Source organism: Vigna umbellata, chromosome 1 (genome assembly GCF_029865625.1).
Source record: "Vigna umbellata cultivar VRB3 chromosome 1, Vumbellata_1.0, whole genome shotgun sequence".
Lineage (NCBI taxonomy): Eukaryota > Viridiplantae > Streptophyta > Magnoliopsida > Fabales > Fabaceae > Vigna > Vigna umbellata.
In genome coordinates, this window is record NC_142165.1 from 105602074 (window position 1) to 105616078 (window position 14005).

Sequence of the window (14005 nt, forward strand, 5' to 3'; positions counted from 1 at the left end):
CCAAGCTATGATAAGAGGGAACTTGTGACCTTATTAGTGAAGGTGTTGATCTTGTTGGGGTGTTAACGCCACACATGCTCGAGAGGATGGCATGCGTTGTTACCATTGAATCCTAAGATGCCAACTGTAGCCTTCTTCAAGCAATTATCGATGTCTTAATGGTTCAGGGTGGTGTTTGTGGTAGCGTTGAGGGACCTCACACTGACACAACAAGGTGGTGGTACCGCCCCACACTTTGTCACAAAAATGATGCATGACAATAGAGAACTTGTGCTTGTCCCTACTATGTGGTAGCATGTGTCATGGGTGCCATGGGTGCCATGGAAACCACCAAGTATAACCAAGCAAGGACTCATGCACACTTGATGTTAACCATGGAAGCAACTCAAGGAATCACCAAAGTTGGAAAACTATAGGAAGATTGAAGAGCTACTCAACTTAACATTAGGTGTAAGGAGGAGTTTCTAACAACTAGTTCATGTAAAAGAAATCACTCACGTTCTTCTCGCATGTGTTACATTAACGAGGTGTGAATATCGAAATCACATATGGAGCATCATAACAACTTTGACTTTGACGCTATTATCGCCATTAACCATAGTAAAAACCCTCAAGAAGGGCGGGAATGAAAAGAAGGGTATAATTACATGCGTGGATGAAAATCCAAAATGCTAATCAAGAATGTACTACTAAATTCGAGAGTATATCTCAAATTGTCCAATCCAAAAATTATTATTGAATTTGAGATTGGACCATCCAAAATATATTCTTGGATCTAGTATTATATTTCATATTAGTTAATCCAGAGACCACGTGTAGTATAAATTGAGCCATCTGAAATGGAATTCTAAATTCATTGCTACATTCCAAATAACAATACAACATGGAGGGAGGAACACCAAATTGTAAGATAATGAGGGAAATGTGTTGTGTTGTTAGCAAGAGGAGATTTGTGGAGACGGGGTGTAATGCTGCAACAAGGAGAAGAAAGGAGAAAATGGGAGAGAAAAAGGAATTAGGAGTTTTAATGTGAATGAGGGTAAAAGAGGTATTTTAAAAGTTAGGAAGGTGCATGAAGAAGTGGCCTTGTTGATTTAGTTTGTGTTCTTTGAGTCTATTCCAGTAAAATTGTCCCAATTTGTATTCGTTGGTTTTAAATGAAAACCGAAAGAAACGCCACCCATTCACAATAATTATTTGAAAAAAAAAGTCATAATGTGCCTTCCTCCCTAGAATTTCCAACACTAAAACTCGCAAAACAACCCGTGTTTAATACCAGTGACGTATATACTGTGCTGATTATATTTTCTTTAAATATTGATATTTAATTCAAATTCAAGCACAAAACATAATACAGGTGGATCTTTAGTTGACTACAACTAAACTCTACAATACAACTTTATTAATATCGACATAAAAAACCAAACACATTACGACAGATAAAATGAAATGGAGGATCACCAAACTGTAAATTATGCAAAATTTGACACTAGATACATACAAATCAACTGTTATATACCTTAGAGAAAAAAAAGTCAAGCAAAGGGGGGAAAATAAACTTGATACATGCTCAATTTACTTAGTCTTTAACATCTGAAACTCCTTCGGCACAAATCTGAAACCTTGCTTCAGCTTCAGCCAGGCAAGGAGAGCTTATCACTTTACAGATCCGTTCTTCCCCTCTCCCTTTCCTGAGAGCTAGCCTGTCAACAATTAAATCCAATAAGAATGATTTCAGAGAAAAACTTAAGACTGCAGAACCTACTACTTGTGGAACTACTAGTATTTCAGGTTCATACCTAGTTGTTGTAGCATGAGCCATGATGTTGCCTCCAATAGGTTTGATTTGAGGTCCAGCAAAGACTGCAGAACCGTCTACTTGTGAAACTACTTGATTTGTTATAACAATAGCTACACCAAACTAAAAAGAGAATAAAAAAAAAAATTAACTCCAAACATTGCTCGATAATAACATCCTAAACCTGAATCTAAAATTAGTTAAGCCTAGAAGTTTTACCTCATCTGCCAATTTTTGAAGGCTCCTCAGGAACTTTGCTAGATGCATTTGACGGGCTGAAAGCTCCCCTCTTCCCGAGAAATCTGTCCTATAGAGGGCAGTAGCACTGTCTACTATCATGACAGCAAACCTGTGTATGTAAAAGTGTATGTAGAATAAAAAAACAAAGCCTTAACAAACTTTATTTTACTAGCTAAACCAAAAAAAAATTCCAAAATCAATATCACTAATTAAGGAAAATCTTACAGCTTTAGCATAAAAAAACAAGGCATATAACACTTTACCTGCTAAGTGATAAACAAGATGAGAAAAGAACAAATAATTATGGTATTATACCTAGTGCAACACTATACACTAAAGACACATTATATAGTCTTCGACAGATTTTAAAATTATTAAGTAGAGAACCATTGCAAAGCACACCTTGTTTCCACCATCATTGAAGCTGCTTCAAGCAGAAGCCGTGATTGATGATCTGTGTTGTATGCTCTAGCATAAGCAACATTTTCCAATACATCAGCGCCATTCAATCCAAACCTGCAACACTGGGAAACATTAATACGGAATAAAATAAACATATCATATACACACGAGCGAAGTCATATCAAGAATCATTCATTATACCTATCTGCTATCTGTAAGAGTCGCTGAGGTCTAAATGTGCCCTCAGCATCTATGTACATAGCTTTACCCTCTCCCCCTCCTTGGTCTAGTGGCAACTAGAACATCAACAAAAATAAAAATTTTGGTAAAGATGTGAGTTGCAGATAAATTTGAACCAAAAATTTCACAAACTCGATTTCTAACACCGAGTACACTAGAGCAAATATCTTGAAGCATGGACACTTAATGATCTAGACTACTAACTTGGCAAGTGACACAAAGAGTGTGACACAACTGAGTCTTCCCAGATCGAAATTCACCGTATAACTCAGTGATAGAACCGGTCTCAACTCCACCTAATAGTATCAACCATATGAAGTCAGACACTCAAACAATAAAATTCACAACGTTCCAAATCCACACGCAATAAAACACTAAAAGGTTCTTAATTGCTTCTGATTCTGACCTTCCAATATCTTGTCAAGCTCCCTCGATCCCGTTGTTATCTGAATGATTGCATCACGCTGGGCATGGAGCTCGCTAGCACTGGTAAACCCCATAGGCACCAGCTTAGAAGCTTCAAGTAAACAACAAAACTTTAAACCAATACCTTCACAGTTATAAGAATAGGGTAATAAGGAAAACAAGTGCAAAAGTGTTTATTCACCTGCTTCAATGATTTTGTCGACTTTAGCTTCACTGATACCTTTGATTTGCAAAAGGTCTTTTCTAGGAGTATAAGAAACGGATTCAACAGTGTAAATGCCCGCGTCTTTAAGCTTCTTAACGTCCGTGGCGGCTATGCCCGAAGCCTATGATGATGATTCAACATTAGGGTATCAACATAAAAAACGTAAAGAGGGGATATTGCCCTAAAATAATGAAGGATGACAATTGAAAGCCAGAAACCGAAATCGGGAAAATTAGGTTAATGGGGTTGGTGAAAAGATGAAAAAGAAAGGATTTTTGAAGAAAATAAGTGAAGGGTAAGGGTGCTGAGGATTAAACCTGAAGTTGCTCAACGGGTAGAGGGCCATGTTGTATCTCTTCGGCTTCATCTTGTTGTTGGGCTTTCTGGTGGTGTTGCTGCTCCATGGTTGCCGACATTTGATTCTGACCGTCAAGAATTCAGTGTCTGAGAACAAAGGGATCGGGGCGAAGGGAAGATAGAAAATTGGGTGAAGTGGGTCACTAAGGAGCGGATTCAAAAGAACACTGAAAGAGGCGCCAAAATAAATTTTCTCTCCATCCGAAGAAGCTTACACCACAAGCTGAACAAAAAAGGTTTAAACCAAACATTTCCTCAAAAACTAAATTTATTATTATTATTTATTAATTAAAACTTTAACAACTACACACAGGGTGGTGGCCAATTTTGTCCTGAGATGTACATTACAGAAGTGTTGAATTATTTTTTATTTATAAAAAAAATAATATAAAACTTTCTAATGTAATAGTTATTTTATTATTAATGTATTAAAATGATGTGAATTATTCTAAAGATATTAAATTTAATTTTTTCTCTTCTCATTCTGTTAAGAACCTTAGAAAGAAAATTGTTCTCCTAAAAGTTACTGGTTTATTTAAAAAATAAAGAGGGAGACTTCACAGAAGAACACATCCCACAAACATTTTTTATATTATCAAGAAAAGGAGGTAAGAAAAGAGAAATCGTAGAATTTTTGGGAAAAGAGACGAAAAAGGGAAAACCAAAGAAAATTGAGGTACATAAAGGAAAAAAGCATGTGCTGAAATTTAATGTCTTATTTATTTTTTTTCTTTACCCCTAAGCTCCATTACTATCAAACTCAATTATTGTAATAAAACTTAACAATTACTTTAATACAAAATTTATTTGTTAATATTTTCATATTATGCTGCAGGTGTTAAATCTTAATTCACGTTGTACATATTAAACAACTAACCAATTTTTTTAAGAAAATGCTTCTGTAATAATTTTATACACTTTTAAGCTATTAATCATTTTTTTAAAAAAAGTGCAGTTGACGATTCTCAAATAATTATTACAAAAGTAAAAAATTTAGTTAATTATAATTAATATTAAATATTACTATAATTGTTTTTATTAATTTAATCTAGTTATATATTAAATTTAATTTTTTAAATAAAGATCATGTAAGCTTATTACAAATTAACATTCAATGTCATTAGGTAAATAAATAATATTTTAATAATATATATTCATTATTTAGAAACTAATTTAGTGATTAATTTTTGTTCTTTATATATTTAGTCATTAGTTTTTATATAAATAATCACTGAATTACTTTATAACAGACCTGTAATTTATAATATAGATAAATTATTTGGTTTATAATTTTTTAAAATTTAACCACTCGAAAGTTCGTCGTTAAATTTAAATTTAAATAATAGTGACTAAAAATTGTGTCTCTGATAATATGGTAATTAGAAATTAAAAAAATGGTTTTTAAATGAACAAAAATTAGCTATTAGAATAAATTAATCATAACTAAAAAATAGTTTCTAATTATTTCTTAATTAAACAGTAACAAAATTATCTTTAGATAAATAAGTATTTTTATGGTCATTAATCACTAAAAATATAGTGTCTGATTATATTGTAAAATATTATTAAAAATAAATTATTTTATATATAAATCATCATAGTTCAAGCTGTGGAAATTAATATTTTATGGAAAGTCGTATTAGAGTGTTTAAACAAAGGACAACAATGTCTTAGAATTACAGGTTGAAGTGCTTAGATTTACGCACTAGAGTGTTTAGACGAAGAAAGATAGTTTAAATCAATTAATGTTAGTTTTTCATACACACGTTACACAAGTTCTTTTAAGAAAGTTAAGATTTTTTAAAAGCAGAATTATATTCAACTGTATTGGTAGAAATAAAAACACAGTTAATTATTTTTTAAATTACTTGAAGTTGCTTATATTTATTTGGACAGATCTTGAAAATTAGTCAAGGATTAATAATTTTTATTAGATTGTTATGTGAGAAAACTATACTCGTTTCATTTTCCATAGAAGAAAAGCTTATTGCGCATGATCAAGGATAACGTCTCTTAGAATGTTAGGAATGAAATCAAACAATGAAAAAAATGAAGTTGTTAACAGAACACTTAAAGAATTCAATATATATAACATCAACAGCACACATGGGATGAACAAGAATCATTCAAACTAGTAATTTTGTGATAGCAAGAGCATTACTACATAGTTCAGAGAAATGACGGTTACGTTCAGTTAGAGGAGAAGTTGAATAATAGTCCTCAATTTGCTGCAAGTCCTCGAAGCCATCCTCACATGTCTCAGCATCAGACATGGCAGCAGAAATCAATGTATCCACTTTGTCACAATCTCCATTGGCAAGTGCTTCTTTTGAGTCCTGCAAGTTCTCTATGGCTTCCGAGAATTCCTCTTCACAGTCTCTTAAGCAATGGGACACGTAAATGTTATTAGCAGCGGAAGAATTGGACTGCAGTTCATGAACACAGGTCAAAGTTTCTGCAGCATATGCTGTGCTGAGATTCAGTGCTATCTCAGCAAGCACTCTGAGATCTGATGTCTTGCTACTAATAGGGACTGATCTTAGGGAAGAATTGCATACTTGGAAATGAAGGGTGTGTTTGCAGGTTGCTGTCACCAAATCCTCTCCTTCTGTGCTATGTGACCTACCACATTGAACCAGCAAAACAGAGCAATTCATCAGCAAGATTGGCAGAACCAAGCATTGATTAAAAACTTTCCTTGATGCCATCTCTGGCTCTGATTGTTTAGGGGCAGTGTCAGCTGCTGAACCATTTAAATCAGATGCCAGACATGATTGCTGATAGAATAACACTCTTTATTGGAAGGTGAGTTTTGAATTATTTGGGTAGTTTTCTTTGAGCTTGTCAGTGGCATATTGTGTATAGATCATGACAGCTCTTTGCATTTGTTTTGTCTGTGAGAGGAATAAAATAGACCTACCCAATGGGCCAATGGTACTTGCCTTATGTTTCACAAACTAATACAATTGCCTGTCATCACAACTGTCTAAAATTTGTCTCAACATGATGTCTTATTTTATTTTTTCTTGGCATCATGTTGAGTGTTATTTTTCTTTCCTATGAGAGAGTTTTCACACTGAAAGGTATGTATATATATGACTGGTGCTTGTTAATTTGGTTATGCGTTTAACTCTTTTCATGAGGTGAAACACCCTGAATGTTGGTAGTAATGAAAATTGAATTAGGTTGTTTCCTGTATGCTTTAATTGCACATAAAAGCATTGATTTGGATTGCAAAATAAAAAATTATCCTATTACGTGATTTGAGAGATCAAGGGGTATTTAGGATAAATAAAATGGATGATAAATTATAAATAATTGATTTATAGATTAATTGAAGTTCATTACTATTATTATAAGATATTTTTTCTTAATTATTTTTATAATTAATGAGCATTAGGAATGACAATCCGACCCGACAAAAAAAATATCACCCGCTACCCGCACGGATACCCGCTTAAAAAATATCCGCGGATATTTTAAAACCCACAGATATCTGTGGATACCCACAGATATCCGTGGATACCCGCAGATATTCGTGGATACCCGCAAATATTTAAAAATATATATTTTTATAAAATATTATAATAAAACTTAAATAAAATTACAAAAAATATAATATTTATTAAATTAAATATAAATTAAAATTTAATTTTAATTATATTTAACCTTATAAAATATAAATTAATGTTAATTTTAATTAAATTTAACTTAATAAAATATAAATTAAATTTTTATTTTTATTTTTTTCGGATAGCAGATATCCACGGGTACGAATAGTATAATACCCGCACCCGACTCCTTTATAAGCGGGTATTAAAAAACCCGCTATCCGCAATCCGCAGATAGTAAATATCTGCGGGTACCAACTATCCGTCACGGATTTTATCCGCAGATATCCGCAAACGTGAATTTTTTTTGCCATCCCTAATGAGCATAATCATAAATAGTTTATTGTGTTGAAATTTATATTATATGTTAATTTATGACTCAAAACAAATAAATCAAATTTTACTTTTAGTGTGATAGATTTTGATTTAATTTTTCAAAGTTAAAAAGTATGCTACCATTACTTATGGTAGTAGTAATGAAAATAAATCTTATCATAGAACTTGTAAAAAATCAAACAGATATCCTTAACACAAAAATTATTAAAAAGAAGATGAAAGCACTTATACTCCTTTCTGTAACAAAGTATATTAAGAAAATATATTTGAGTGTCTTTGGATCAAGTTTTCTATTTTAGTGTGGCAGTGTGTCTGTGGATATGAATAAAAGAAACACAGTTAAATATTTTGAGAGGAAGATTAAAAGAATGATTTAGCCAACAATCAAGACCATTTTCAAATGTCTATACAAAGGCATCAAAACATCTCTTATGTCTATATTATTTGCTTATTTTATGCAAATTATGTCCATCATCTCTGATCTCTATACTCTTTGCTTATTTTATGCAAATTAACCTTTCAGGTTATCCAAGAAAAAGAAGACAAAATAAGGAAGACTTGAAATATGTCACATCCACCATTGATTAAATACTATTCTCTTTGCCTAGATATGACTGATTAAATACTCTTATCTTTGCTAGTACCGTAAAAATGGGTTGAAACACGTGAGTCAACCCGGCTCACCACGGGTTTGAGTCGGGTTGGGTTGGAAAAAAATGCAAATTTTTTAATACGAGCCAATTTTGACCCGGCTCACATGGTTGAACCCGTGATGGGTCGAGTTGGCTCACCAATCCACCTATTTTTTTAATTAAATTAAATTAATTAAAATAATTATTCAAATTTTATTTTTTTTATTGAAATCAAATTAATTAAATTAATTATTCAAAATACACAACATTTACTTAGTAATAGAGTTTTTCGCGCTGTTGTCTTTCTAAAAGTTCACCTCTGCAAATAAAATCCTAAGATTATAGATTGGATAATATTATAGATAGAGATAAAGAAGAAGATGCTTCAAGAGAGTATAATACTGTGGATTTATCCATTCAGGACTCCAATTTAATAGATGGATAATATTATAGATTGGATAATTCATGAATATATCATTTGTTTTATCTTGTTTTTAGACCTATCATGACAGTTTTATCTTGTGCTATATATTTTTGTTAACGGCTATATGTAGTTTCTTGGTCAAACGATTGTGTATGTCTCAGTAAATTAAATTGGCAAAATTTTATGCTTGATAGCTTAGAATATATATAACAATATATTTCTTTTGTTTCATTCTTTTATATCAATTGGTAACATGTTATAAGAACCTGAGAAGAAGAGGGTGAAAAAAAAGTTAATTAAGTGAGCCAATCGCTAATAAATGAACTGAGTTGGATTGACTCACTAAGTGGCCAACCCCGCCGGATTACCCATTTTGACAGCTCTACTCTTTGTCTATCAGGTGTCACGAATGCTCTTTGTTTCAATTTTCAATTACATTTTGTAGTTCTTATATTCTTTCAGTATAATTATTAAAATCTCACAAAAATGAAAATCAGCTTCACATCAAGGACCAAGAATTCTTATTGTTCGTTGAGTTTCTCCTATTATTTACTATTGGTATAATTATTCCAGACTTTTTTATTTCAAAATTTAGAAAAGTTCATCTCTACTCTTTTCCTTCTATGTTTTTTTGGACAAACTTACTTGAAATTTCTCAATCCTATACTTTTAACAGTAATTATCATTCAAATATGGTGACAGTAATTATCATTAAAAAATGGTGGGAAAGTGGCCATGAGTTATATAATCATCATTTTTTTATTAATTTAAATTGTTCAAAAAAAAAATTAAAAATATATAAAAAAGACAGAAAAATCTAATGAAAGGTAGTCAAGAAGTTCAGATTCTCTATTAATTTTTTTGGTGTTGATACTGTTCTCTGTTGAGTAGTAAATATACATTGATGTTGATATATTAAAATTCTTTTTAATATATTTTCAAATATCAAAATCAGTAATCATCCAGCCATTTCTGCAGGAGGTTTCTCACCGTCTTCTGCACATAAACAATGTTTCAATTTCATCCAGTTTGTCGCATTTGGAACCCCTCTAATGAAGCATCATGCAGGAAAATCATGCAAGCTCTTTCAATATGACACCGTTCTTAGTGGGTACGCTACTTATTCAACTAACTTCCTTCAATTTCTTGTACTCCTGAAGGCTAACAAGGGAAGCCTTGACCTTGAGCCAATCGGCAGGTTTTGGCATGATAATAGCAACATATCCTTCTCTATCAGCCTGATGTATTGATGAAAAGAAATTCATAAAGAGGGAAAAAGGAAGTAAAATAAAAAGGAAAAACAGATAATTGCATGCATGAAGATAACATTACCACAAAGTCGTGTACGTTCTAATGTCACAAGTATTTAGCAGTAGCAGCAATCGTTATGATAGTTATGGATAAGAATCAAGATGAAAAAAGGATGTTTTACAAACACGGTCCTAATAAGTATCAAAAGAATACTGAATCAGAGACAACAATAATACAGTAAAAGTAACCTCTTCTAGCACAAGCAGTCTAACATATTTGTTTTGGTGAATGACAAAAAAAAACCAGAGGACCAGAGGCCTCCAGGGAACCCAATATGAGCCCTATCAACTCTCGTAAACAATATAAGTACGAGGAACAATTAGAAAAGATAACAATAATAGACAGATTTGATAATGGAGAAGGTTAAGGTTAGCAAATCAAAGCACAGTTTGGCCTTCTCGGATGTAATATGGAATAATTACTCCTGTTATAAGAAAGGTTTATCTACAATGAACAGATCAGGCTGGAAAAACGCATAGTTACTCTTACCGAAACATTAAGCAGTTCTGGTTGCTTGATCAATTGTTGATTCACTTCCAAGAGGGAGCCTTTGACGCAACATCTAAAAAATCACAAGTTATGTATCAGAGAGTACAAAGGAGACCCGGAAAGACGAGGTACACAACCACAGATATACAAATAATCTTTAGATCACATACATGTGTTATAATAGAGAATTTACCTCACAATATAAGTATCATTTTTGGTAGAAATTTTACACAGAGCAGTGTTGGACTCAAAGTGTTGTGCATTCTGCACGAAAACACATCCCAATTTAATAATGGAAGGATAAGAAGCTATTTACATAAAGTACAACATTTTGAAACGCACAAAATTTCACGAAACAGTGCCATTGTTCTTCTTCTGCTTTCAAGAAACAGAGAGTAAAGTGTGAAAATTCAAAATTGGAAAGATATACCTTCTTCCGCTTTCCAGTGACTTTCATCTCACTGCGATCAGACTTCCCAACATTGAAATCAACGGCTGTGATTCCACCTTCATCCTTGAAAGCAACGTGGGAAGGAGCCAACCCAATCACACACAAGCTTTAAGGCAATAACAGCAATTACAGCAAATGAACATACTTTTAAGAAAATACCAATATAATCCAATTCGAAGCAACCTCAAAGGAATGAATAGTATACCCATTGGCGTGCCGGTAAACGTACTGATCGTGAGCTGGTTTCATAAAATCTGAAGTTCAAATTAACTAAATACTTAATTACCGAGGTTTAGGGTTTATAAAAAGAATGTAATGTGAGTGTGAATAGGATTACCTATGGCGAAGAAAGTGGCAAAGTTGGATTCAACGGCGGAAGGAGGAGTGATGGGAAGATTCTGCACGTCAGGGACTAGAAGCTTCTGTAAGTCTTCATCTTCCTCCTCTTCTTTAATCTCATCCAGTACTTTGGTTTCTGAACAGTTCGATTCATCCATGATCTGGTCCTTGTTTATGGTTGACATTTTAATTTTTGTTCAAATTTAAATGAGAAAAAGTACAGCGCAATCTCCTTGCACTTGCAGACTTAGATAGATAGGGCAACACCGGAACAAAGGTCACAGAACCACCTCGTCATATAGTACTTACAGATCGAAATTCACCGTATACCTCAGTGATAGGACCGGTCTCAACTGCACCTGATTGGATCAGCTATGAAATCAGACACTCCAACAATGAATGAAATTCACAACGTTCCAAATCCACACTATAAAACACTATAAAGGTCTTAATTGTTTCTGATTCTGACCTTGCAATGTACGTAAACAACACAAGTTTAAAACAATACCTTCACAATTATAATAAACGGGTAATAAAAAAACAAGTGTAAAGGTCTTCCTTAGGAGCATAAGCAACGGATTCAACAATGCAAATGTCAGCGCCTTTGAAGCTTCTTAATGTCCGTGTCTGGAATGATATTAAGCATTAGGATAACAACATAAAAAACTTAAAGAGGGATTTTGCCCTAAAATAATGAAGGGTGACAATTGAAAGCGGAAATCGAAATCGGGGAAATTAGGTTAATGGGGTTGGTGAAAAGATGAAAAAGGAAGGATTTTTGAAGAAAAGAAGTGAAGGGTAAAAGTACTTACTTAGAACAAAGTGACTACATAGATAGGATTCCAGATTCTGTGTGCCAAAATCTTAATGCGCCTCTTACACTTCGAATTGTTGGGAGTGCTGTTAACCCCACGAAGTTGGTTTTTTAAATCTTCCCACTTTTTATTTTATGGTTTAATTCCTATTTTGGTCCCACTTTTCGTAGGGTCTGTTCAAATTGGTCCTACTTTTTTTCAAAAGTTCACTAAGATTCTACTTTTCGCAAAAACGGTGCAAGTTAGTCCTTTTTGGTTACGGCGTTAAAAAACTAACGGCACAGCTGGCCAGCTGGAAGAAAACTGATGAGCTGTACATTTTTTTGTTAACGTGGCACTGTGAATTGGTGATTCATCCTGAGAGCAGAGGATTCATGGTTGTTTTACCCAAATTGAAAAGCAAAGTTAGGGTTTGTTGGTGATAAACTCCACCTAAAATCAGTCGTCACTCTCCATCGAGCTCTCTCCACCACCATCGCGCCACCATCACTATCTTCATCTCTACTAGAGCGTGTGGGGATTTCTCTTTCCCCAGTTTCTTTGGCGCCTTCCACCATTTTTATGTGCCAATATCACCAATTCAGCACTGTTCAAGCACCGTCAACGCCGCCGCCAGAGGTCTGTGAACACTTCCGTCGTCGTTCCTCTCGTCTCTACTCGAGTCTAATCATTTTCTATGAATGCGACACCAAACCTTTGCTTGGGTTTTTCTTTTTGCAGCGTCGCTGCCATTGGCGCACCGGGTCAGCACCGGGATTGCAACTGGAAACATCACTAGGAACCACCATTGACAAAGCCGCTGAGTCTATTGCTTCATTTCCCCTTTCAATCTTATTGACCGTACTTCACTAGTTTGAATTTGGTTTTGTATGGTATTGGTTGGTGGATCGGTGCGTGGGAGAAAAGTGGTGATGATGGAGGCAGATGTGTTCACCACTAGAAGAAGATGGGAGATGGAAGATGCAAATTATATGTTCTGGATCCAATGATTTGTGTGGGCCAAGAATTGGTGAAAAAATGAGAATAGAAGAAGAAGAAGAAGGAGTTTTCTTAAGGTGCTGGAGATGATTTCCAGTGTAGGACGAATGAGGTTGGTGAGGGTGAATACGAGTTGTGTGTGATGGAGGAAAAATAGGTTATTGGTGTTGATAGAGAATGGAGAGGGATTGGGCGGAGAAGGTTATCCAGTAAGTGAGTGGGTTCCCCCTGTGAGAGTTTGGCTTGGCGATTGGAAAATGGTAAGAATGGGCGATGAAGGTTAGGGTTCGAAGATGAATTTTTGTGTGTTGATCTGTTATAGCGTGTACGAGAGGGAGGCCGAGGATTCTTGAAGGTGAAGGTCTGATGTTGAGGATTGGAGAGAGAGAGTGATGGGAGCTGTTACAGGGATGGGTGATGAAGGTGTCCCCTATCTTTTAAATTAATTTAAATTAATTAATTTAACATATCACAGTGCCACGTCAACAAAAAATGTACACCTCATCAGTTTTCTTCCAGCTGGGCAGCTGTGCCGTTAGTTTTTTAACGCCGTAACCAAAAAGGACTAACTTGCACCGTTTTTGCGAAAAGTGGGATCTTAGTGAACTTTTGAAAAAAAGTAGGACCAATTTGAACAGACCCTACGAAAAGTGGGACCAAAATAGGAATTAAACCTTATTTTATCTACAAACACAACGTATTTTTTAAGTTTCCTTTTAACTAAATAAAATATTAATCATATAACTTATTTTTAAATCAAAATTGAATCAATTATATATAATATCAGTTTTAATTTCAACGAATCAATTATACACATACTGCTAACCTATGTAAGTTTTTCTTTATACATTTTAGTTTTTAAGTAAAGTGTACAAAGTTTCTAGACAAAAAAAATCTCAATTTATAAAAACAAGACATACTTAAAAAACATAAGTATTTTAATAATTTTTA

General features: G+C 33.8%; 3 protein-coding genes across 6 annotated transcripts; all 3 read right to left on the minus strand.

Annotated features, from left to right (window-relative positions):
• Nucleotides 1-1284: 1284 nt before the first annotated feature.
• Nucleotides 1285-3906, minus strand: RAD51 (RAS associated with diabetes protein 51). Its single transcript, XM_088115842.1, has 9 exons — nucleotides 3629-3906; nucleotides 3288-3432; nucleotides 3087-3197; nucleotides 2885-2976; nucleotides 2642-2736; nucleotides 2441-2554; nucleotides 2018-2147; nucleotides 1800-1921; nucleotides 1285-1703 (listed from the first exon to the last, which is right to left on the minus strand). Exons 1-9 carry the CDS (start codon nucleotides 3725-3727, stop codon nucleotides 1580-1582), a joined length of 1032 nt encoding a protein of 343 aa, XP_087971968.1. The 5' UTR covers nucleotides 3728-3906; the 3' UTR covers nucleotides 1285-1579.
• Nucleotides 3907-5780: 1874 nt separating this feature from the next.
• On the minus strand, nucleotides 5781-6517 carry LOC148207040 (putative invertase inhibitor). Its single transcript, XM_088115848.1, has one exon. It carries the CDS (start codon nucleotides 6374-6376, stop codon nucleotides 5795-5797), a length of 582 nt encoding a protein of 193 aa, XP_087971974.1. The 5' UTR covers nucleotides 6377-6517; the 3' UTR covers nucleotides 5781-5794.
• A 2975-nt stretch (nucleotides 6518-9492) lies between these two features.
• On the minus strand, nucleotides 9493-13462 carry LOC148207041 (uncharacterized). 4 transcript variants are annotated; one of them, XM_088105361.1, is made up of 8 exons: nucleotides 12074-13462; nucleotides 11770-11888; nucleotides 11260-11620; nucleotides 11082-11176; nucleotides 10902-10985; nucleotides 10665-10735; nucleotides 10472-10544; nucleotides 9493-9909 (listed from the first exon to the last, which is right to left on the minus strand). In XM_088105361.1, the coding sequence occupies exons 3-8, from the start codon at nucleotides 11444-11446 to the stop codon at nucleotides 9796-9798; spliced, it is 624 nt and encodes a 207-aa protein (XP_087961487.1). In that variant the 5' UTR covers nucleotides 11447-11620; nucleotides 11770-11888; nucleotides 12074-13462; the 3' UTR covers nucleotides 9493-9795. The 4 variants fall into 4 exon arrangements, with proteins under 4 accessions (XP_087961487.1, XP_087961491.1, XP_087961488.1 ...); XM_088105365.1 differs by having other exon boundaries at nucleotides 10902-11028; nucleotides 11128-11176; nucleotides 12074-13458; XM_088105362.1 differs by having other exon boundaries at nucleotides 11770-13462.
• Between the last annotated feature and the right edge of the window lie 543 nt (nucleotides 13463-14005).

Coding starts and splice junctions, on each gene's coding strand:
- LOC148207040 (XM_088115848.1), bottom strand. CDS start 6,376: ATGGCATCAAGGAAAGTTTTTAATCAATGCTTGGTTCTGCCAATCTTG.
- RAD51 (XM_088115842.1), bottom strand. CDS start 3,727: ATGTCGGCAACCATGGAGCAGCAACACCACCAGAAAGCCCAACAACAA. Junction 2,737..2,884: donor CTCTTTGTGTCACTTGCCAA/GTTAGTAGTCTA, acceptor TTGATGTTCTAG/TTGCCACTAGACCAAGGAGG. Junction 2,555..2,641: donor CTCTTACAGATAGCAGATAG/GTATAATGAATG, acceptor CCAGTGTTGCAG/GTTTGGATTGAATGGCGCTG.
- LOC148207041 (XM_088105361.1), bottom strand. CDS start 11,446: ATGTCAACCATAAACAAGGACCAGATCATGGATGAATCGAACTGTTCA. Junction 11,177..11,259: donor TGCCACTTTCTTCGCCATAG/GTAATCCTATTC, acceptor TTTGAACTTCAG/ATTTTATGAAACCAGCTCAC. Junction 9,910..10,471: donor CAGAACTGCTTAATGTTTCG/GTAAGAGTAACT, acceptor TCAATACATCAG/GCTGATAGAGAAGGATATGT.